At 37.7% G+C, this 25,526-nt stretch overlaps 2 protein-coding genes across 5 annotated transcripts in view; one reads left to right on the top strand and one right to left on the bottom strand.

Moving 5' to 3' along the window:
* rab6a (RAB6A, member RAS oncogene family) overlaps positions 1-15,196 on the bottom strand; it is a 38,785-nt gene extending 23,589 nt beyond the window's left edge. Inside the window, exon 1 of one of the 4 annotated variants that reach the window (XM_088639111.1) lies at positions 14,804-15,196. In XM_088639111.1, the coding sequence (XP_088495237.1) occupies positions 14,804-14,873 (70 nt within the window). In that variant the 5' untranslated portion in view covers positions 14,874-15,196. The remainder of the gene's footprint in view (positions 1-14,803) is intronic. The other 3 variants (XM_088639110.1, XM_088639109.1, XM_088639108.1) reach the window with 3 other exon arrangements.
* A 1,840-nt stretch (positions 15,197-17,036) lies between these two features.
* mrpl48 (mitochondrial ribosomal protein L48) lies at positions 17,037-22,598 on the top strand. The gene is made up of 8 exons (XM_088639106.1): positions 17,037-17,758; positions 18,012-18,064; positions 18,304-18,335; positions 18,567-18,655; positions 20,386-20,555; positions 21,203-21,305; positions 21,931-22,020; positions 22,394-22,598. The coding sequence occupies exons 1-8, from the start codon at positions 17,738-17,740 to the stop codon at positions 22,466-22,468; spliced, it is 633 nt and encodes a 210-aa protein (XP_088495232.1). The 5' UTR covers positions 17,037-17,737; the 3' UTR covers positions 22,469-22,598.
* The last annotated feature ends 2,928 nt before the right edge of the window (positions 22,599-25,526 follow it).

Below are 25,526 nucleotides of genomic sequence, written 5' to 3'. Positions count from 1 at the left end.
ACATTCCCAGCACTAGAGAATAGATGGCTTAAAGGAGAATTGTATAGAAGGCAGTGATTTGCAGAGGGCTTCTAAAATTAAATCCTCCGGTGTGTGGACAACTACACGGTCCAACACTGCAGTATACTGTAGCTTTAATAAGGCTCCAGAGGGTGTGTGGAGATGGATTCCAGCTGAAAATGACTTTTTGTCACACTGATGTAGGGGAGGATATTTCACTGCACAGCTGGGGCATATAAACCATCTAAATACAGAGCACGTTAATGGGCTCTGCAGTTTCTTCTTTTATGTGATGCTTTCACACGGCACCAATTTAAAACACAAAGATGTTTTTTAACGATAAAAACAAGCAATCAATTCAATTCACTGGGATAGATAGCAGCATTTTCTCGATATTCAAACTTTGGTGGAGAAAGCAGAATATATTAATCACGTAAGAGTTACCCAAATATATGAAACACCATCTCCAAGTAGGCATAGATAGTAGATTCCTGCTAACATGTAACCTCTCTGTTCATGATCATGATCGAGAAACAAGTTCCAACAGTATCAGGAGATACTCAGTCCCTTCATGCGGTCTTATTTAAAGTTAATCTTGCTGTATGAATGACACTTCCTAACCAGACAAGTGTAATTTCAGGCTTCTCTGATAACACAGCAGCTATCCACTCTTCCTCCCAGACTGCCTAATTATATGCAATGTGAGAAAGCGTTTTGCTGCTTCACACATACAAATATATGTATCCTTTTCTCCCCTTAACGATAATTGTAGCCTGTAAATGGTTTTATTCTAGAAAAACCTAGGTGATTTTAGAATGGTGATAGAATCATTGACAAAACCTCCACTGTGCATTACCGTGTAGTACAAAGCCTATAGCAGATACTGTATAATAGCCAGCATACATATTAATGGTTTAGCATCATGATTGATCCAAATAGTGGATGTGCCTTATAAATGAACATGTCTATAGATAAATTATAATTAAAATATTTATTATAAAATAGATTATAATATTATATGGATTATATATAATGGATTATATTTTTTTAAAATACAACACTTCATAAACAGATGTTTTCAAAGAAAGGCTTGAGTACTGTGTAAAAAATAAGCAGTTATTTTGAATCCTTTAGAGATTTCAGAGTTCACAATTCAACATGATTTTCGAATGGCGTGTTTCACATACTGAAGATCAGTGGCCATGCTACCCAGGAAATTGACAGTATAACTACACATCCACAATTTAATTATTTAAAATAACATTTCCCAGAGGAGCAGGAAACCAACCTACGTTAACAGTGCTACAGTTATAGTGTGCTGGAACAAACAGCACAAATCAACAGTCAGAGGCAGAAAGAAAAAGCCTGTGTTTGATTACATTTTCATTTTTTACCCAAATCTACTGAAGGCAGATAACAGAAATTCATGGGCTGATGTATTCAGGGGAATTTTAAATATCAGATTATGCACTCAAGGTATGATTATAACATTGATTTTGTAATCAATGTTAATCAGTGAGGTTTTCTAAAAAACAGTCAAATAGATTTGTGAACACAGTAAAGTTAAAAGTCCTACAGTTCTGTTTTTTTTACTCCTCAAGCATTAACATATTTGTAGGGTTCAATAGGCTATGTAATGCAGTGAGTGAAAGAAAAAAAAATTAAACATTGTACATTTTCAAAATTACTTACAGAAGGATTTGCCATTTGATTATGTATTGTTTCTAAGTCATGACCCGTCATGATTCTAAGTCATGATCATAACCTGTAAATCATAAAAACTCTCTGGTATCAAAGACAACATGTAGCAGAGAATTGCTGAATCTGACAGCTTATATGAAGCACACATTCTTCGTAAAATTATCAAAAGAGGTGTATGGTGTGAAAAAACATAACCAATATTTTGCTGCTATTTTTGATTTTTGTTATGTACTACAAATACTGTGAACAGAGGCATGGAAATCAGAGAGCCATAATCCTACTTTAAAATCCAGAAAACTGTCATCTAATGGAGATTTGATTCACTCAGCATAAAATTGGTTTGACCTTCCGAGATATTAAAAAGATTGTGTCACAGTGGGTTTCAGGTAAAGCAGACAAAAAATTAGAAAATGTTATTTTAAAGGTTAATTTCAATAATGGAATAATATTTTAGGTAAAGATAGATGATACAAAAGCAAAAAACATATGAAGATGTCCAACTGTTGTTACATGGAAAATGTCTGCATTAAAAATAAAATGTCAAAATGTAAATAAACATTCAGATAATACAAGCAAATTTCTAAATCTCAACACTATACATGAATTTGTGTTTTTGCAAAATGCAACATTAAGAAGGAATGGAAATGTATATACAGGACTCTTCTGAATCTGTAGTAAAAAGCCAAGGGCAGGTGAAATGTTGTATGTATGAAAGTGTTCAGTCATTTCATCCCCTAAAACAGAAATCAAAACCTCTTTCAGTGCTTGTATGCAGGTCCTTGTCTACTCTAAGTACCATTGAAAATCCTGCACCATTGCAATGGCCTCCAAAGCATTTTATTCATTTGAGTTCTGAAATTTGCAGTTTCAGGACATGATGGAAAATACGCAGGGTTTCTGAGGCGAAACACTGTCTTTAGAGTCTGTTTTCAAGCACGCAGTCCTGATGTAAAAAGATTTAACCATCCTTTGACTCTCAAGGTCGGACGCAAGGCGCTCTGTATTGCTGACACTCACGGCAAGTGGTTTTCTGTCTCTCTCCCCCCTTGCCCCCCACTGCTGCCTGCCACAGTGGAAGTCCCAGTCACAGGCTGACAATACTCGCCTCTACACCAGGAAAGCAAGTAGCAATTAGAGAAACTTTAGGTCCATGTTGTGCACTCGTGGCATCATCACTATGGGCCATTTCCAGCTTCTGCAGACAAAAGTCTAACAGTACAATTTAAGGAGTAATGCTACTGTAAAAACACAGTTTTGGAAAAAATGTCAACTTTCCCGATCACGGGAAACTAGGATTTCATACCTCTTCGATACATCTAGGATAAATTTAAATGATCTAGAACGTCAATTACTGCCACTCCCTTCACAAATGGACCAGTTCAGAAAACCCCAGTATCTGCTTCTCGGTACACTCTTGACAAGGAACCGGTCAGTATGCCTTGGTTTTCTTCTCAGCATTGCGATTTTAAGCTGCCCCCTTTTCTCTTTCTTTCCCAGCAACTTTTAATTATTCAAAAGGACTGCTGCCAATTTATAGGCCTATACCTCTATGCGAACTTACACCCACTCCCTGCTGAGCTTCTCCACAACTGGACCAGGCACCTCTCAAAATATTCCAGCCTGCTCTCCCGAAAGTGAATTTCCTCTGGGGCAGCAAAGCCGCCGTGTTTATTACCTGCCTTAGCTGCTTAGCTGTCCTTTTCCCCAGGGCTGGTTTATTCTGTTTCCACTCCCATTTCCTGTGTAAATTTCCACACCGCGGCTTCCAATAACTACAATGGCAATGCTGCATTCTTACAAGACCTCCTTTCCCCCTGTGCTGTTCTTCGAAACAAGCCCATCACAGAAAGAAGGAAGGAAAGGCATTCCTCAGACAAGCCTTACCTGGGCTCAGCCAGCAAAGGGGCTCCCACAAACACATTTATACACGTTCGTGTCAGCCATAGCTTACAATTTTAAAACCGAGAACGTTTCAGTGGTTTGAAAGCACAGGGAAAATTTGATATCTGCCTGGGTCAAAGGTTGCTGCAAGATTTGTGCATTTTCACTAGACATGCGTGCTGGCTCTCATGAAACCTAACCATTTCCTCATATTGTTCAACGGATACTGGTGGCCAAAAGAGAAATACCAGGATAAAAGTCCTGATTGGATGAGACAGAACAAGATAAGTTAATTATCCATCACTTGCGTTAACTAGTAGATTGGAAATGGTGCTTCAGAGTCTTATTTCCAGTTTTTGTTAAATTTCAAATGCTTTATTTTTCAAGTATTCCCTCTCTGCAGGCCTCAAGAGTTCTCAAGTCGTCTGGAGTGTCAAGAACTGTGGGTGTTCGTGAACACAGTTCTGAACACCTCAGACATTCATTTCCCCCCAAACTGCATATTACTTGGAAAGGGGTTTAAATGGACTTAAGGAAACAATGCATTGAAAGGAGGGATTAGCTAACTGATTTTGACATTTAAGCAGTCAGTAGTTTACAGAGCTGTCAGACAGGTGAATACTGGAATTGATGACTGGTAAAATCTCATTCACATAGACAATGCTAAAATGAGCCTTTTAGGAAGGCAGAAAGGAGAGAAGTGTTTGCAGGCAGTGAAATTCTAATGATCTATTTTAGAAATATCTCTTAAGATCTCTTTTAAATATTCTTAAATAATACATGGGCTCTCACATGGTTTGTTAATGTCAGCTGGTAATCATACCAATAGCAGAGACTTCTACATTGTAATGTTTGACTTAAAATGTGGAATATAAGTACTTCAATAAGTAATTACATTCCACACTATAAGTTAAATAGCATAGCTATCACAAAGAAATTACAGACTTTGTTGAGAACCAAGTAAGGATTACACTATCATGAAAAACTTTTAGTGATTAGAGTACTGCCTTTAATTGGGTAACGATTATAATTCAATACTTTAGTTCAAGTAGCTCAAGCATTTGTTTTCACAGCACAAAACAGACACGACAGCGGTTTAAAATGGTATTGTATAATTTATTTTACTCTGTTCCTAAGCCACCTGTTATCAAAGCTCATTCAGCTATTACAATTTCCATACTAGCACTAAAGGAACTAAGGTTAGGAATCGCCTGGAGAATCGTTTCTGATCCATATTCGCTTTAATGTCTCTGTTCATGGCAGAACCAGCAAAGGTATCCTCCAGGCAACTCCTAACCTTTTCACAGGTCTAGATTTGACAAACTCAGTCTGGGCTTAACTCTGACACTGTTCGCTTAGGAGAAAACCCAACAGAAGGGATAGACAGGTGTTTCTTTAGTTATGCATTACACGTTTGGCAGCTTTGGTTGCAACACTCGAAGAATGAGTCAGAGACATGCAAATCCTGCTGATAACGAAGGTGGGGAATGCAACAAGAGGTCCAAACATTTAAAAATCACTCCTTATCCTTAATGTGCCCTCCTAATGTGCAACACCAGGAGAAGAATTTATCGGTGCAAAGAGAAATAATTTTGTACAACAAGAACTTCTCACACATTGTCACAAAGGATCAAAGAACATACCCACAGTTTATTTACCCTTTCTAGTCTACATCAATAAATCAAGGCTAATAAGTTTTAAAAAAGATATAGATAAAAAATAAAATTATTTGCGCAAAGCTTCTGTCATTTTTCCACAGGCTCCCAGTACTTTGGTGTATAAAATCCAGGTTAGAAAGAAACTACAACATCTTATCTCATATATACAGATATTGAGAACAAAAAAGTTATCACTACCGCAACAAATCCTCAAAATGATCATCAGGAAAGTGACGGCATATTGCAGGTTAACTGAGACTTTTATTAACTGAAGCTTTTGAGTGTCTTCATGTCACATATCATGCCAGCCCTTCCCACAAATGTTCAATATGGCGAACAGGACATCTGCAGCACAACCGGCACATTCTCTTCTCGCAAGAAAGCCAGTGTTACAAGATCAGAAAGAGGACATGCATTCCATTAGGGTGAGTCCAGAAGAAGTACAGCAGGCGAGGTCCCAGGACTTGATCAATGTAGCACCCTGCAGTCAGGCTGCCATTAATCACTGTAAGTGGAGTTCTGTAGCAATCAGACACTCCTGCCCAGACCATCACACTCGGACCTCCCCATCGATCTGTACGTTGTACACAACAATTAAGAGTAGCGTTCCACACGTACACGATGAAGTCAGTCAATATGGTCTACACAAAACCTTGATTCACTGCTAAAGAGGATTTGGCACCACTGCTGGTGAGTCCAACTGAGGTCCTGGTCCTACATATCATTGACACAAAGGCATTTTCCTCTTGATATTGGGGCATGGAGGCTTCTTAATATTCAACAGAATTAATCTTGCCAGCTGTGCTCTCACTAATGCGACGATTTTGTGGCTATGAAGCAAGTATACCAGAGCCAATCACGGAAAGATGCCAAAATTCTTTTGTCAAGATGCAAAACCTGTATATTTTGTATTTTTTCTGTGTACTATACATACAGAAATAGAGTGATGTTTCTTTTGATGCTCAATATGTATTATACACATATAAAATGTGTAAATGCAACCTCTTAGGATGAGAGGATGACAATGTTAAACTTCTGTCCTGGGGCTTTTCACTCCCTTTATGTTCCTATCAAAGTGTAATAACATATTAGTGCTGCCTGCCAGAAGACTTTCAACCCACCACAATGCAGAATTATGCAGCTTCAAGATTTATAAATAATACAGACCACAGGTTACACAATGCTAAGAAATATGTATTCTTCTGAGAGGTGTCAATACAAGGCTCATGTCATAAATCACAAATGGAGACACAGTTCATTTTAGTCTTTTTATGGGGAGTAACAAAGAAAAATGACACAAATGGATGGCAACTAGGGATGACTAAGAAACTGTTCCCTTATAAAAGCTACTAAATTAAATCAAAAGCATTTCTGTACAGAGCTCAGAATATGTTCAGGGTGGAATAATGTCTTTAAGCAGCACAAGATCTTCACAGGTCAAAGGCAATACACTTAATATAAACATTTGACTGATTTTGGAAGGTACAAGTCTTTCTTTGAAACACAAAGTCCAAGAGAATACATAAGGCATCAAATATTGAGAATGATCCTAAGTGTCAGAAAACTATGATCTCATACACTGTATACTAATTAATCCTTACCATCAAAGCACAGAGGTCCAGCACAAAAAGCACTGCATGTTAGGTAATCATGTAGATAATGTGGCAGCTGTACTTACAGAAGAAAAAGGCACTGATCTAATCACAGCAAGCCTTAATACTTTTCACAGGGTTTATGAATATTTGAAATGCAAAGGGAACTACTTTCTGAACAAAGGAAATATTTTACATACACTTTGCGAGCACAATTTCACTGAAATTAGATTTCTATTCTTTAAAAAAGGTTTTGCAACTATTTACAGAATTACATTGCTATATAGAGAGAAAAAAAACAGAAAAACAGTCTACATTTGACTACTGATTGCAGTAATTTATGAGCTTCTCAAAACTGAGAAATCTGTACAATATACAACCAAGCATCTGAATTAAACCACCTGTTCCATGACAGGCTCAATCCAAATTACTTTACAACTGCTTCATGCATCTGTAGTCAGTACTTATTACTTCTAGCAAACATAGTAGACATTTTATGCAATCAGACCTTAATTAGCATGTAGAGTCTTAGACTGACTTTCTAATTAAAATGATCTTAAATAACATAGCTTTCCTATATGATTATGTCATCTGTACAATCTAGACCTGAGCTAGAAAAACACTGTAAATACAGTACTTGTTTAAAAGCATTTAATGGAAACACATCCACTGCAATTGCAGGGAAATTGTTTTTCTGCATCTCTGGTGCTCATGGACATGCTCTCCACACACCTCCATAATCACTACAATCCGCCTTCTAATCCCACTGTCCCAATCGCCTGATTCCTTTGTCCACATTATAATCCCCAATTTTCCTGATGTCCCTATTTCCCCCAGGGCACGCAATGCTTTGAAATACACATTGCTAGTAGTACCGGCGAGTCAACAGTCAGAAGGGGCCAAGCAGAAAACCTCAGAAGAGAGACTTTACTGAATAAGATCTGAGCTGGAACCTGGGACATCCTGGGCGTTTCATACAACTCTGCTGCCTGTTCTCAGTGGTGATCAGTTTTAAAAACTGCTCAGATATTTTAAATATATATTAATGCATGTCAGTGTAGTGGAAAAAGTAATATCTATTTGCAGTGATTAATGAGGAGTTAACTATTCTGAGGACAATTTATCTAAAAAGTTATCAGAGCTGGCACAGCATTAACTTTTAGTTAAAAGTAATTCTCTGCCACATCTTTCTGTGGTTTACTGAATGACTGCTGGGTGACTGGACATAAAAAAATACACATGCTATATAAAGAACTCAATGATCTTAATTTTAATATTCCTTTAGACCTGGGGCTAGCACCTTCCTTTATCTCACTTTCAATCTCAGCGCTTCACTGCTGAGATCATCCTCTGTTCTTTATCATTTGTTATACCAACATTTTTCACTGGACTCGGTAAAATCAAAAGACAGCAAATTTTCAATAAAAGACCAATAAAGGAATCACTTTCTTTTCTGGGGTTCTGCCCCCTAGGACCATAAGAATGTAATCTGATGGGCTGCAATACACTTCTTTTTCTATCACCCTGCAGTTTTGTTTTTAATGTAAACCAAAATTATTCATCCAGAATAAATACTGCTGCCCCTCAGGAATTCTATTTTTTTCTGTCAATTATTCCAATACAGTGGTGCCAAGCTGGAAAGGCTCCAAACAACATGATGCCTCAAAGACTGAACAAACTATAGGTGGAAATACATTTTAAACTTTACATTAGTAATGGAGAATGCGCTCGTCATTTTATCTCAACTTCCAATGGCTAAAATGAAAATTCTGCTTCACATAAGTTTCATTTTATATAGTGTTACTGCTGTAGTTCTATTGATTTGTTTTCCTGGCCCAAAAAACAAGACCATTTCCTTATAGGCTGGGTATACAAATATAAAGGGGGAACTTTTCAATAGTCAGATATATTTGATTTATTGGAATTAAGATGATTTTTCTTTATTTTGAAAAAAGGAAAAATGAATTCTAAACTTGCTGCTACATATCAACTGTACAAAGCTGTTCTCTGGGGGCATATTTCAAAAAGAGTAATTTCATTTGAACCAGTATGCAATTTGTGCTGGAAACAAAGGAAGTTATTTTGATTTTTTCCCCATCTCTGGTAATTTCAGATAGATCCTGCGAAGTAAAATCAGTAGCAAAGACCAAAAGCACTCAACAATTAGTTATACAAATTCCCACAATGTGAAGCTACTTCATTGTAATGAAACCGAAAAAGAACGTTTCAAAATGCAGACTAATTTCACATAGAAAATTATTAGAAAATTAATTAAAAACAGTGAAAGGAGAAATAAACGTCCTGAAAGGGATTTTTTTTCATTTAACTGAATGAAACACTGCGTTTTCAGCTAAGCTCTCTTCAGCAGACATTTAAGAAGCCATGAATAAAGAGCAGTAATTTCTCATCCAGGGATTTATTTCACACATCAAATCTTTATTTTCCCTTTTATCCTTGATGGAATTTTAATTTACCTCTGCCCTCACACCACCATACAATAAGCGCATCTTTTTACACCAAGTCTTTTTCTGTTGTGTTTGACTTAAGACCAATTTTTAAAAATGCAATGCAAATCACTTGCAGAAATAAAATGAAAAATCGATGACACGAGCTTGCAATGCAAGCTTACCATGACATAAGCATAGCCATCCTGCCTTCTAACTCATGAATTATTTTTACATATCCCAGTGTGGCCTGTCTTGTAAGCAGACAAACTGTGCATAAAATATAAACTAATTCTGAGACGGTAAAACATTTTAAGTGATGTAATTCTACGATCACAGGGTGGATATATTCCCTTATTTTCCTTTACTATTCTGTCAGATGTCTAAACCTATATACTGATCCAAGCAATCTAAAACAGTAGACCTATGCCATCTCACAGTCTGTGCAGCTTCATATCCTTATAATGAATAAAGCCTCAGTCTCAGTCTGAAGACATTTAATACTTAAACAGAACGTCTTTTAATACATACTGATGTATAATGAAAACTTAGCAGTTTATGATTTACAGCAACAGCTCATTAAGTGCATAAGGTTATTTATATCCAAAATTATGAGCAGAAAGGTTTGTTGATTGAATCATGTCATTTCTAAAGGTATAACAAAATACTGAGCTCAAGACATGTTCTTACATACAAACACTGTCAAAATGTGCTGATTACTTGGTATATAACGCCAAACTGCCAACATGAGATGATTAAGACTTTTATTTAAATGCATAAAATAATAAGAATAAGAATTTTATTTAAATGCAAGAGCAGCAAAAGGAATGACTGGAGTAATGACAATGCCTTAGGTGCCCCTGGCAAGATAGAAGGAAGCCTGTCTAGAAAAGAAGTCTCCAGGTGTACAATATATTCAGGTTCAACCATCAGCCGTCTAGACCAGAGAAAGCAGGAAACTGGAAGTGCGAGGAACAGTCCCGTCCTGGAAGGTACAGGGTCACCACAAGGGCCAAGGACTGTGTTATCCACCCGACACATCTTTGCAATCATTTTCAGACTGCAGTAGCGAGGAAAAATAACCCGTGTGTCAGCAGAATGACTGTAGCTCACTGTCTACATGAAAATGATCTAAATGCCCTGAAGTCCTTCAGGAGTAATGTTGACAGCTGAGAGACAAAATTGCCATCGCCTTTTGGTCACTGAACACTTGCGCTGGCAGCAGAGAGAGGGCTGGAGTGTGTCATTCACCAAAGAAGGGCATTTTGCCCCTAACAGACCTGCCAGAAGAGCATGTGTGTGGAGACATCACAGTGAGTGTTATACCGACTCCTGCGCTGTTGAAACCCACCGATAGGATAGAGGAAATGTGAAAGAATCTCCATGGTGTAGAAATTGGCAACCTCAGAACTCAGAGATGCATTGACCAAGTCCTAGAAACAACAGTTTTTACGCTCTTGCAAGTCAATCTGAACAAAATGCAGATTTTCCAACAGGAGACCATAAGAGCACTGTAGTGCTAGGATTAGAATGATATGTCTTCAAGAAAGCTATACTGAGCTCTAGCTGATATTAACATTCTTTTTTTTAGTTTGACTGCTTGTCGCATTTCATATCGAAAACGTTTCATGATTCTTTGATCTGAATTTTGTAACAATTTCTTGGATTTTGTTTTCATATCTATGTTTAAGAAATTCAACCCATTAGTCCTCGGTGATGCAGTGTTTCACAGATCAACCTCAGCAGTTCAGGAAAAATGTGGGAAATTTGGAAAACGTGTTTAATTGCACACTATTCATTACACTGTTCTTTTATTTTGCATTTAGCACTCTGGGAAAAGAACATCAGAAACCAGTACTGCTAGATGACTTCACATTATATGTACAGAAAGCACCAGGTCATTCTAAATCTATTCTCTTTATCAAAGTACCAGAGACATAGGTATCACTCAAAAAGGCAAAAGATGGCAATATATTACCAGGCAATGCTGTGGATAGTGACACAGTGTGACTGGACAAGAAAACACTCAGTGAGATTCTCTAATCAATGAGCTACTAATAACAAAAGAGAATGGATTCCTCCTGTTCAACATTTTTTCCAGCATTTGGAGGATGTCATACAGCGAAATTATTCTAGGGTGTAAAATGTTACTGGACTGTGGAAGGTAATCATCTGCCTGTATCAGACTGAGCTGCAGATATATATGTATACAGGAAATCACATGAGCAAGCAAGCACAACTACAACTGTAAAAGCAGCTCTAGCAATTGAACATACACTTGTGGAACTACACAGCTAGGCAGTAACCAGGTTAAACCCAGGTAAACTTTTTTTTCCCCATCTCTTTCTCTACCCTATACACCTTTCAAGCATGATTAACAGCGAGGTGAAAACAAAAGAAAACTGGGAAAAATCTTGAGTGTAACATCAGTGATTTATAACTATGAAAGCAATTCCCCTTTTATAAAGCAATTACTGTGACCTATTTTCTGTGTGGAACATGGTTGACACTGAGGTACTTTCAAGGCTCCAGGCGTGAACTCAGAAACTCAGCCCTGAGAACCAGATAAAAGCAGCACAGTCTTTATCTGAGGCACCCTTTTAATTCAAGAATCAATAGCATTTTGTGTTGTAACTTGCAGTTCCACTTCACAGTATAATCGTTCCCCATTTCTGAGTGTGCAAACATCAGACGACATAGTCACTGTATTGGGTCAAAATGTCCCATGAAAACTATGCTGAAATTCTACCTAGTGCAGTTTTATCGGATGAAATTGCATCGGCATGTGTACCTATTTCCATTAAAATTAGTATAAAACAGCAGAAGAGAAAACATGACCTGCAAATTTCATTTTACAATTTACCCTTGACAGGAATTCAACATGACTGTGCTGTAGAAGCACACATTTGAAAAGGCTCAAAGACATCTGTAACACAAGACACAAGTAAAAACTTTAGTGAGCCAGGATAAATATCTGAGCTATAGATTTACTGACAGCTTATGCACAAACCATGCTGAATACATCAATTAATATAAAAAGTGAAACTGCTTCAGTATATAAATAAACATTTTCAACTAAATACAACTGTACAATGAATTTACAATTAGTAATTACATAAAAGCTTGTATATGTAGGACTTATTCTAAACTATACAAATCTCAGTTGTTTCAATAACACATAAATCAAAGATGTATTGTATTCATGGTGTTCCAAGAAACCTTGTGAGTCACATTCAGCTCCACAAATGAAATGTTGCAGGAAAATAAATATTACCCCAACCTACCACATACATCTATTAAAAACAAAACATAAAAATAAAAGGCTATTAGTGGACAGAAGAGTTCTTGAGTAGTTGATATAGGTTGTCCACTCATAAAGCTTGTATTTAAATTACAGCAATATCTCATTATGCTGAAAAGAGATACACATATCTGAAGGAAAAATCTAATCTAATTATTTTGCAGCAAATACTGGAATGTTTCAAAGATTTTATATTGCTGAATTCCTCATTTAAATAGCACTTCTGTCATGCTGAGTATGTCCTGCTCCAAAGCCTCCAATGTCTATCTAAAATAAATAATTCATTATCAATCACATCTAGCTGGCTTAGTTTCAACAACTCCTTGCTTCACCACTGCAGATAAAAAAAAAACATTTATCACTGCTGTTCAGCTTAACAAAACAGCTTTCCAATATACAGCCAATGACACCCAGAAGCAGATCAAAAAACACTGCAATGAATGTGTATCAGATTACCAAAGGCTCAACTGTAATCAAGATCTATTGAAAGAATGCTAAAAACTGAACATACATTCATTACACTTAAGAAAGGGTTGGGAAACCTTTTCTTCCATGACTTGCACCCATCAGATCAAGCACAGTTTAAAAGCTGGGCAGCAAACAGTTGTGGGGGAAAGGGAAGAGATTGTGTGGAAGGGGGGAAACTTCAGTAAACGTCCCTTTGCCAGTGCTTTGCATGCTTGTCAAATACTCGGTGTTTGGCAACCTGTAGGCAATGTGGAAAAAAAAAACTGCAGCAAGCACTTTCCTCCTGGGAAGTCAGCATTGCACATTTTCTCTTCAATGCAAATGGAACACAGTCTACTGTTCAAAACAGAATAATCAAGAGTGCCGGAACAGCATTCTGTCACGGCAGACCATTAAAACCTGCCTAGAGAAACACGCGAACTTCTTTGGGTACGAACACAAAACAAGAATAGGGCATTCGGAATCAGATCGTTCCCAAATGTTAAGGCTTTTACTTATTTAAGATAAATTCAGGGTTCAGAAGAAGAAAAAAAACCCGATGAAGGAATCACGCCGGCCTTGTATATCATAATGTATTTGGGTGGACGATCCACCTGACGCGACGTAAGCCCCGATCGGAGCCGGCGAGAGAGAAAGGCGCTGATTTGCCGGCAGGGAAAGCTGCACCTTGGCTCTTCCCGGCTAGACGCGGAGCTAGACGAGCAGGAGCTGGGCTGGTAAAGGGCCCTGCTCCCGACGCCCTGCTCGGTGGGAGCTAACCCTCATAATCAAGACACGCTTACATCACGAACTAATTGATCGGCAGACTGCACCACACAGACCCTGAAAAGCAAGCAGTTTACATCCGAACCCAAGAACGTGTCGTCCTCTATACCCAAGCAGGATCTACGTTCCCGTCCCCCCCCCCCCCATCTAAAAAATAATTTCCTAAATCACAGCCGACTGAAAGCGTCTAATGTAACTAACCCAACACTGCAGATGGACTCATACCGCCCCCCCACACAATTAAACCCATGCTTGTTAATGAAAGCTAGCTCGCAGGAACTGAGCAGATTTCATGCGGTCGGATGGGGATTAGAAGCGATTGTGGGAACACCATGGGCTTGCGGGTCCTGACAGGCGAGACGGTTTTTTTTTTCTTTTGGCAGCCACCCGTCACTGCAACAAGCGCTCCCGAGTAGCATTCAACTTGAAAAGACTGCCGAAAGAAAGATGCGGAATAAGTAATTGTGCACACACAAAAAAAAAAGAAGCACGACTTAACAGTTTCGCACCGGTGACCAGAGAAACAGTTTCGGACCTCATTGTTACACATGATGTTTCATTTTTATAGCCTCGCTACTTAAAACAGGGTGTGCGATCGCTATGTAACAGACGGTCGATTTAATTTCATAATATGTGAAAGGACATCGGTTCAGGCACAAGGACAGCAGGCGGTGAGAATAAATCCGTTTTTTTTAAATTCCTGCCGCTACTTAAATCTGTAGCTACTGGTTCTGTTTGCGATGAGCTGCCAAATGTCTCCAGCACGGTGATGATGATGAAATAACTCCCTTACACCAACAAGGTAAGCGTACTTCGGGGCCAGCAGGAAAGACAGTTGTTGCTGTACAGTAGGTGGTGGTAGAATAAATTTCTACTCATTAATGCGACAAAATCAAATCGGCACTCTCGGTGTGCTGGTGGGGACCGATCTGAAAGGACTCGCCCCGACCGCTGCTTATGGAAACCGCAGAAGACGAAAAAGTATGCACTTACCGCTCTGTTCTCCTAGAAAGACCAGTTTAAATTTCCTGAGAGGGTTTCCGAAGTCTCCTCCCGCGGACATGGTTGCAACAATTCAAGAAGGCGAAGCAAAAAAAAAAAACCCGGAGGGTCTGGGAAGCACACTCTACTTTATTATTTCGTAAAGTTGGAGAGCAAAAAAAAAAACAAAACTACCAGCTCTCCCTTCGTAAGGCAGTATGCTTCTACTTCAGACCTACGGAATTCGGCGAGCGAAACTCAAAAGTATTCTCCTGCACTTCCTAGTCTTTCCTCCCTGTTAAATAGACTTTTTTTGTCTGTCTCGGTGCAGCAGAATCTTCTCGGAATTACCTCACCCTCCTCCACTCTGTTACTAGGGAGCTCACCACAGCCTAGCTTGCTACCCGCCCTACCGCCCTCTCTTCGTAATTTGACTGACAGGAACATTCAGCCAATCCGAAACCCGCCTCGCAGTCTGGTCGCCATATTGGGTGTGGCGGAACATTCTTCCCGTTATTTCCCCCCACTGGAAGTCTGGGATTTGTAACAGGACTCTAGATTCGGTAGAGACCGGCCTTCGTATGAAATACTACGAAAACCGTATTGTTTTATTTCCTGTTTATGCAGAACTTGTTTTTTTATCATTGTTACTGTACATCTCAATATATTTTTCTTTTATGTGGTATTGTCCCAGACTGTAGTTTATGGGTACTATACTGGATAATTTTATCGTGGGTGGCTGAAAATAATCCTTTTTCATACAAAGAAGAGCTCACCTAAATATGTTGTGAAATATGAATTAAATCATCTTCTTTAGTACGTCAAAGACAACCCATTTACGATATTTAGGTTGTTCAAATATAACCTTGAGTAGAACAAATTTAAACTTCCAGCTACTTCATTCTAAGTATAAGCAAGAATTAAATTAATTGCACGTTTAATTCCGTACATGGTAGGTTTTATAATGAATAGTACTTGTAATTACTAAACTGTTACTACTAATAGTTAGTAGATGATTTAGCAGCTATATCACCCTGCAACTCACAACTGGCAACCCACTGAAGCTAAGCAGGTGTGAGCCTGGTCAGTACCTGGATGGGAGACCTCCTGGGAAATAAACTAAGGTTGCTGCTGGAAGTGGTGTTAGTGGGGCTAGCAGGGGGCGCTCACCCTGTGGCCTATGTTGGTCCAAACGGGGACACTATACTGTAAAAAGGTGCTGTCCTTCGGATGAGATGTAAAACAGAGGTCCTGACACTCTGTGGTCATTAAAAATCCCAGAGTGTTTCTTGAAAACAGTAGGGGTGTAACCCCAGCACCCTGGCCAAATTTCCCATTGGCCCTTACCAGTCATGGCCTCCTTATAATCCCCATTTATGAACTGGCTTCATTACTCTGGTCTCCTCCCCATTATTAGCTGAAGTGTGGTGAGCGTTCTGGCGCATGTTGGCTGCACATTGGTGGTGGTGGAGGGGAGTCCCCGTTACTTGTAAAGCACTTTCAGTAGAGTGTCCAGAAAAGTACTATATAAGTGTAAGCAATTATTAATTACTAAATGTTATCTATCATTTTTATTTAAAAAATGGCATGCCATCTTAATAATAATAACTTCTTATATTGATGAGGCGGTTTTCACCCCAAAACGCTCTTTAACATTTTAGACAACGAGAGCTGAAAAGTTAAGAACACAGCCGTGGCCACAACTAGTATGGACGTCGTTAAAATTCGCTGGGTTTTAAACATGTCACAGACAGACCTCTGACAGGGGCGGGGTTCTTTGTCTTTGTTTACGTCCCCCTTGACAGAAATGGTACAGAGCTAAACCAATAGTATCCAGCGATATCCTTTCCTTTAAATGCGAAGTAACCAATAGGTGTTCGGGAAAGGCGGGCATAATTGACCGTCGGGTTTAGTTGAGCAAAGAGGGCGCCACGTTATCATCGTAAACCACACTGCAACGTCACATTTGGACTTTGGGTGCTGCCATCATCACCATCATCAACAGCACCGATTGAGAAACAGTTGAGGAGGGTGTGAAGTGTTGATCACCTGTCTGAAAACATATTTTTGCGATGACATCATCTTTATTTCGTTTAAGCATAAGTGATTGATTATATTACATACAAAACAAACGTTCCACCTCCTGCATGCGGCAGTGAACTTAAATTACAGTTCAACTACATACGTATACACATGAGTATGAGATTAATAAATCGGTACGCTGGTGGTTATTTTCAGAATGGAGCACAGGTAATCTTAACATAAATCACAGATTTCCGTGTTTTTTTTCTTTCATTTTTATCTTTCAAATTCAGGTAAACTCGATAATGGAAAAAAAAAACGTATCAAGATCTAGAAGAGATTAGGTAAATGATTATATAAATAAAAATTCAGCTTTATAATGTACGAGCAGTGTTTGTATGAGGACTTTTGACTTATTTGTATCACAATGGTAACAAAACCGGAGTTACAAAATTATATCAGTTAATATACCATTGAATTTGTATTTGTATAATCATTGACTTCATCTCTTCTAGATCATGACAGATTTTGTTTTTCCTTTATCGCGTTTACCTGTATTTGAAAGATAAAAATGGAAAACACGGAAATCTGATTTATTTTAAGTTTGCCTGTGGTCCATTCTGAAAAAAGCCACCACCGTACCGATTTGTTGAACTCATACTTTATTAGTAATGACTGAGGGCAATTAACTGCTTTAACATAAGAATCAAGTGAAGACAAATCTTATTTTATGTTGATGATGGGAAATACTTCACCTTAACTTTTGGGAAAGCGGAACGTATTTTTCTGTGTCTGAGTTTCCCCGACTGCATTTCACGAGGCGGACCAATGTATTTTCGTTATCCAATTTCCTTAATAGTTAACGAAAAGTACATTTCTGTTGTATTTGTGCTGTTATTAAGATAAGAAGGATCTATTGGAAATATGTATCAATTTTTCACGAAGGTAATAATTTGGAAAAATAACGAAATACTAAGGTTTAGAAAGGATCGTGGCTTTATACCGGAAGGTCACTTTTGCCTTCTGCGCATGGTGTTAATATGTGATTGTAATTTACTTTTGTTGTTGGATTCGCACACGTTTTGTATAACTTTGCTTTTGACGTCTAATTTGTATCTGCATATCAATGCTTAGATTTATATAAATAAAATGCTGTAATTGTTCCGTTCGTTGTTTACGTTGTACTTTATTATCGCAGGGATCCATTGTAAGACATGCAAAGGAGTTTCAGCAAGTTGTATCGATATTTAGGTAAGATACAATTAATAAGAGCTCTCTCGCGTTTTGCTATGTACATCCTTTCTTAATGGAGTTCTGGATAACTTGTAAACATGTATAACAACTAATGTTTCAATTGTTATTGTTAAAGTTGATAATGATATATATATACCAATGAGATTTCCATTCTTTTGAACCTCGGTAAACGGTTCTAGTTGCAAAAAACTCAGCTTTTGTATGTCACGCTGACTTTTCTTTATCTTTGTTTTTAGGTTAGCTGTTTCAAAACAGTGTCCACTATTAGGTAAGACTTCGCTATCAGACATGTACTGTATGTATAAATTAACACTTTTGTTTGCGTTATTCACCAAATAGTATTCCTTTTACTACACTATGGCTTCCGTGCTCTTTCTTAGGTTGTATTGTCCTGGTCATTGCGTTGTATTTGTGCAATTTTGAAGGTTGTATGCAGGCAGGTTCATGATGTAGTTTCAAAGCCACAGACATGGTGACTCTGAGCTCTGTTTCTCCATAGGCGGAGTGTTACACAGCAATGAAAGACATTACAGGTCCATGCCAACTCATGGCATTGGCAGGTATAAATATCTACTACCTAAGGAAGTGGTAAGATTCTATTTTATATCCAATATTACACTGAAGTTGTTGTTCCTAGGAATATGTTTTGTTTCTGTTAAAGGTGCACCATCTTCACATTTCCAGTAGCTAAACAAGCTTGGGCCTGGGCAGTAGTAGGATGGGTGATGTCAGTGGTCGACCAGTAGGTGATGCTCTTCCCAGTGGAACAGAGTTTCGAATTCAATTCCCACTTATGGTGATCGGGGCCACTGTGCTGTAGGAAGTGCTGTCATTCTGAAGAGCTGTTAAACCAAGGTCTTCACAACTTGGTCAATTAAGATTTCATAGCACTGATCATAGGAGGAGGGGTTCTAACTTGGGGTCCTGGCTGAATTACATTTTAAGCTTGCCTACCTAAACGTTCCCTTAATTCAGCTGGTGAAGTAATTTCTCACCTCTACACGTGATCTGCTGTGCACTGGGGCTGCTGGTGAGTAATACCTGCTGTGCACCACGTGGTAGAGCATTGGGTCCCTTTTATATGTAAAGAAGTTTGGAATGAAAGGAGCTATATACTGTATATAAAGTGCAGTTAATTATTATAAATTATAAAGCCAGTTCTGGTATCAGTTATTGTGAGAAAACAGTTTAGTTGACTGCACGGTCTAACATTGCCCCCTGTAGTTCATTGAAAGATATTCTTTTCATGTGTGTTTACATGTACCTTACCTCTTGCATTCTGAAGAACCTGCTTTTACTGGAGGGAACATTTTCTATGGTTAAAAACTTCTTGAATGAATTAATACCTAATTTGTTTATGAAGGAATATATGCACAAGGTTAGAAAAAACTTATTGCAACAGGATTGTGTTCAGGATTACAATCACATTTAAATGTTTTGTTTTTTAACATTCCATTTTAATACCTTTTAAGATGCTGACAAATTAAGACAACCTGTATGGGAATGCCAGTAACATTAGTAAACATTTGGGGACACACTTTTGTAACAATCTCATATTGCCTTGATTCCAATAACCTCTGAAATATGAATATGGAAATATTGGTATATTAAAAAAAAAAACTTAAACTGCTAAGTGAACATGGAGGTGATGGAAATCCTTTTTTAAATACAGAAAATAATTTGACCTCCCAGTGGTAGCTGTAATTATCCACATTTTGTTCCACTATCTACTTGTATATGGCTGGAATGACAAACGTGAACTGAACTGTGGTAAACGCTGGATAAGGTATTCTTTAAAATATGACAAAGGATTTAGTGTGAAAGCTAGACTGATTTATGAGGGGGAAGCAAACCATTTTGTAGCCACAGGAGTGTTATTTTTCTGGTTCATTACAGCAACTTTTAGGCCAAGCTTTGAGCTGTAGATTCCCGATGTTCATTACCCTGGATGATGTATTGCACTGCCATAATGCACAGTATGCAATAGAGCACAACAGTAGCTAACTAATGAGGCAGATGACCAATAACATTAGCAATAAGCTGTGATAAAATAACAAGTGGTGGCTATTTATCTGCAGCTGTTTACCCTGCTTTGTAAATCCTGTCTACTCACAGCTTGCACTTGTACTGTATTGTTTTTTTGCCAGTGATTTAAAGAACAGTTTGAGACTGTAATGTAAGTCCTGCAGGGTGTGTGCGTGTGGATTTTCTTTTTCTTTTTTCCCCCAAGGAAGTTATAAATTGAACTATTTATCAGGTATAAGCAATTTGGGGCATATTTTTAGTTTTCCTTTGACATTCTCCTGTGCTACCTACAGCCTAAAAAGAAGAAGGAGAAATTGGAGGTGAAGAAGATTCGATCGGCAACAGACAGGGAGTATGGCATTTTGAATGTGATGGTGTCGGGCCACGACATGACGTTAGTTGAACACTACGCTCAGTATGTCCACAGACTCTGCAACCGCCTCAAGATCACAGTGGATGAGAGGTAATAGGGGGTTTCTCGTGACCCCATGCTGAAGTAATAAGACACAATATATAATGAAGCATGTATAAATAGACAAATAATTACAATTAGAAGAAAAATAAATATAATCATGGTCCAAGGAAACCCCAGTGATGATGTTGAGAAGAAAGTTATAAACACTCTTGGGTGGGGGGGGGATAATAATGTGGACATCCCCTTTGGGGAAAAGTCAAAGAAGCATTTGGTTAGAATTCAAACAATTCAGCTTTTCTTTTGTATCACATTAGTGCTTTATTACCAGCTTAAGTAAGTTCCTTTTTATTGCCTACTGCAATGTAGGTTTTCAAATGCATCAGTCTGAAATCATACGGGGTAGGAAAGTTATTGCTTTTTATCCAAGTTTAGTAGTATGTTTGGAACCAGTACTACGGGAAGGGAATATTCATTAGTGTCAAACTGTAGGAACAGCAGACTATAATATCTGTCAATATCTGGTTTGTTATGGGAAAATAATGCCAGTGTCCTCCCAGGAAAAAAGGCTAGTTTCTAAGTCAAAGACTGTAGACATATCATTTGACATTAGTACCACATCATAGTGTTGTATTGTCTGAGCAGAGTTTCTATGAGCTTCTATGATCAATCCCCTCACCATTGTGCTTTCCTGTTAGCTATGCATTGCCCACAAAGAGCACAGAGCTAATGATTCTGCAGGAGCAGGGCACCAAGATGTATGTGGACGCTGTTCTCAAAACACATGAGAGGGTTGTGCAGGTAAAGGAATATTCTGTGCTTTGCTTTTAAGAAACATAAACAATTTTCTAATGCTATATCTATTTCTACGTATTCTTATCAGTGTCTGTCATTGCCTTGGAAGCTAATCAGTTATTAGCTGATTTCAACTGCTCTTGGTCAGGAAAAGCTTTCAAAATGTTGCTTATTATGGATAATACACTGAACAAAATGAGAATTGTAGGTTTTCTAATGGCTTTAATGATTTCTATTCTGCTGTCAGAAGCCTTAGTTGTGTCTGAAAGAATTTTCAACTCCAGCCTTTACAATTTACAGTTATTGTTAATAATTTACCAGTAGTTATTTTTTATTGCTAATACGTTTACAAGTATCGCCTACCTTCAAGCATCTTGTTGTAAACCCAAACTCCAGCCCGTGTGACCATTTCGTTTTTTATTTGCTAGGCCATTAAAAGTCATTTAATGAATTTAATTGTGCCACTAAATTGAACATTTAGGACTAGGCTTCATGATGTATGCCACACAGTCTGCTTAAGATTTCTTTACTTGATCTTCATGTAATTAATTCTGATAAGAATGAAATAGTTTGCTTATTGGATGTAGTGTTTTATTTAGCGCTGATCGGTTTCCTTCCTCTCTCTTTGTAGCTGAGTGGTTTGAGTTCCACGCTGGCTCCAGTGTTTGTTGAGGTTCTTCTACGAAATCAGCCTGAGGGAGTCCAGTTTTCAGTCAGAGAGGTAGGGGTTTCAGTAATGGCAAACTTACATGGCTTACAGGAAGTTTCTGTGAATTAAAGGGGAGGGAGGGACTTGTTTCCAGAAGTGATTGAATGTGCATCTTAAGATTTATATTGTTTGCCTGATGATCTCACGTTATCTTTGCATATGATTAGGACAATAATTTTCATCACAAGTACTGTAGGCAAGACAGCCATTATGGAGTTTGCAGAGTCTGCCCCATAGCTCATATATTGTTAACAAATAAATAACTTTTTAATAATGTACACTAAAAACAATCATGTAAATAATATACATTATCCATCAAAAGGGTGGTACTATGAATATGTCCACCTTACCATTTTGATCACTGTTCTGGTCTTGTTTTTTGTAGCATACAGAGGAAGACTTCTACGCCCGGTTTAAAGCTCGCCCAGAGCTTGAGGGGTTGCTTGCACAAATGAGCTGAGCAAAGCAACATCGAATTCCATCAACAGAACAGCCTCCCTCTGTAGCCCTGGGTCAAAGGTCACCCTTATAGCATGACCTTTTCTCAACCTTTGAAGTGGATGAATCAATAAAATCGATGTGTCCGTTTATCTGGTCCATGTTATTTCTGCCTGAATGACAGTTCGATGTGTGATTACAAAAACATCACATTCCATATTCATTTAGATGGTTTAATCTGGGCAGTGATTGTTTTCAAACGCTTTAATTATGTATACTAGTTTTCTACTATCTGTTATATCAGCATATAATTGGTGTGGAGACAATTAAGGAAATATGTGGGTTAGGGTTGGTAAAAATGATTCTTAAAGAGCTCCTTCACAACAATCACAAATCTGGATATAGTATTGTTTAAATTACTGCCTTATCAAATTACAAAAGTGGTACTATATGTGGAGCATCAAGTTGAAATTACCCTAAGGGAGGCTTACATCAAATTCTTTAATCTCTTTTATTAATAAAATTTAGAACTTCCTTTGCTGACTATAACATTTCTTAGAAACTATATGGATTATCAATAACGATGAAGGGCAAGTTAATTATCTTCTGCTTCAATGTTCAAGTCTGGTAATTTAAACATTTAATTAAAATGTTTATTTCAAGATAATATGAAGAACTCATCTTAGTTGTGTCCTCGGTGGCCAAGATGATATTTGCTATTTTTGTGTCATAAGGTGTGATATAACTTTTATTATTTCTCATTTAATTTATGGGATTTATTGTTGTGATGTTGATAAATCTGTATCTCTTCTTTTAACATTTCACTATGAAAAAATCCAAAATATACTAAGCATCTATAAAACTATGATTTTGGAAATATACATTTTGGATAATCATTAGAAGTTTTGGGCATCATTTTGATTAATTGATCATTTTTTACAATTATAATTATTTCCTTACATTTAGAAATATCTGTATTAATGTCTCATATGCAAATAGACCTTCAGAGTTTAAATGCGCATTATAGCAAAAATGTAGTAAAATGTATATATACAATGCATACAATAATATAATTAAGATAGGTAGTCTTAATGGCAGTCTCCGAATGGCATGGAAATAACAGACAAATGATCTTGAATACCAATATTTAAAGGGAAGGTATTTTTCTGCCAGTTTTGCCCACCTGATGAGGCTTATGGGTTTTGACAGTGAATATAGATCTTTGCAAAGCCCTTACAAAACAAATGCTGTTAAACCAGCATGAATAAATAATGAGAGCTGGACTGTTTGGATGAAGATCGTCTCATTGCATCAGTCATTAAAGTGGTTCACTTGGTTTTGGTTTCATAGCCCTGTAATGTTACTGTGAGCCTGTAGGATTTCTGGGTGGTGTGTGTCTAGCTCACTGAAGCAGACTCTTTGTTTGACACTTAAAACATGATGTAGGAGTTCAAATTAAAACTTCTCTTCTGAATGAGGATGTCTTGTTTATATCTCTCACAAATGAAATGCAAAAAAAATGTCTTAGGAAAAGAAACTGACTGTTTTCTTCTATAATTCAGTTTCCTTGGTTTCAGAGATCAATTTGTTTTTCTGATGGCAGTTTATTTCTGTTGGTAATTTTGTTAGAGAACATCTGTCCTATACAACACTATGGGTTGATAAGTACTGTCAGGTAGTCTAATTAAAATTAATGCAGAGAGCTAGACAAAATACATTTTTATTAAGGCTTGGATGAAACAAGAGATGGGATAAGCCCACAATTCCCTGGAAATGGCATCCAATTTCTAATGGAGTGTGCATTTTGAATTATTTTGGTGTAAGTCAAGCAAGCATACAATATATTTTTTTTTTGTGGAACAACTGTTCATAACAATTCTGATTTTATCAAAGCAGCTACTACAATAGTCCATAGCTCCTTTGATTTCATATATGCAATCTTGAATTAGAATTTTATTTAGACAATTCTGACTTTCATTAAGAGCTCATTAATATTAATTCCCATAATACAAATACTGTAAATATACAGTATGTGTGTTTGTGAGGGGTTGGGTATTTTCTTTTAAATAGAAGGGACAAAACAGCAAGCACAATAGGGTTAGGGAGCCTACGGTGAATAATATTTTGCAGTTAAGTACTAACTCCGCTAAGGTAAAAACTGACATGAATTTGTGTCTCCCCATGTTGAAACGGCTTAGGTTTAAAAATATTTTTTCTGCAAAAGGCAACATAACAGTGTTAGCTGGTTATAAACCAGCTTTAGTTCCAGTGCACAGGAGTTCTAATTCTTAGTTGACTGCCTGCCTGACTGCAGTCATTTCCTCAGGGACCACTGGTTCTATCAGGCTGGCTCTTGGCCCATTGCATCAACAAGCAATTCCTTTATGTTACGCAGCATGTGCTTGTCCTCATTGCTATCAAAATGCCCAGGGACAGTGAGCTTCCAGTTCTGCTTTCTGCTCGAAAAAGAGAAAAAAAAGTCTCTCTTTTGGACTAGAACAGTCTGCAACGATTGGATTCCTTCCATGTTCAAGTATCACAGAAGTGAATTACTGTGAAAAAAATACATTAAAAGTATATTGTGCTTCATCTGAAACGAACAAAATTGTAAATGTGTCATTATGGTTCAACGCATAGCCACCTAAAAAATAGTAATTTAAAATTCCACCCAGTTTTCTTTAAAATGCATTGCATGTGATAAAGTGCACTAAGAAAATAATCACATTTATATCTTGCCAACACTAAAAGCTGAAATGCCTTCCTCTAAAATCACTCCTCATTACCATTGATTCTGTTCTATTTCTCGAGCATTTCTTCCCCAGCTTCCTGTTTATGGCTCTAATCCCTCAATTACGGTGAAGTGTTACCACAGTCACGGCAGCTTTGATGTCAGTATCAGTAGTCTAAAGCAGGATCCCCTCAGAAGCTGCTGTACGCTTGTAAAGAAAATGACTTAACAGAGAACGAACCCCCCGCAGAGCGGTCCCTGTTAACTGTGGAACCATGCTGAACTTACATAACACAGAGACTACAGACACTCTCCAAAGAAAACCCCATTTTATATAGTATTATTATCTAGG

This window comes from Lepisosteus platostomus, chromosome 7 (assembly GCF_059453375.1).
Source record: "Lepisosteus platostomus isolate fLepPlt1 chromosome 7, fLepPlt1.hap1, whole genome shotgun sequence".
Lineage (NCBI taxonomy): Eukaryota > Metazoa > Chordata > Actinopteri > Semionotiformes > Lepisosteidae > Lepisosteus > Lepisosteus platostomus.
The sequence above is the reverse complement of the archived record's forward strand: the minus strand, read 5'-3'. Positions and strand labels throughout refer to the sequence as shown.

What these genes read in the sequence shown, in the direction of transcription:
- mrpl48 (XM_088639106.1), top strand. Translation starts at nt 17,738, where the DNA reads ATGTATCAATTTTTCACGAAG. An exon ending in CACATGAGAGGGTTGTGCAG is followed by an intron (nt 21,306 to 21,930) that starts GTAAAGGAATAT and finishes CTCTCTTTGTAG; the next exon opens with CTGAGTGGTTTGAGTTCCAC. An exon ending in TCCAGTTTTCAGTCAGAGAG is followed by an intron (nt 22,021 to 22,393) that starts GTAGGGGTTTCA and finishes TGTTTTTTGTAG; the next exon opens with CATACAGAGGAAGACTTCTA.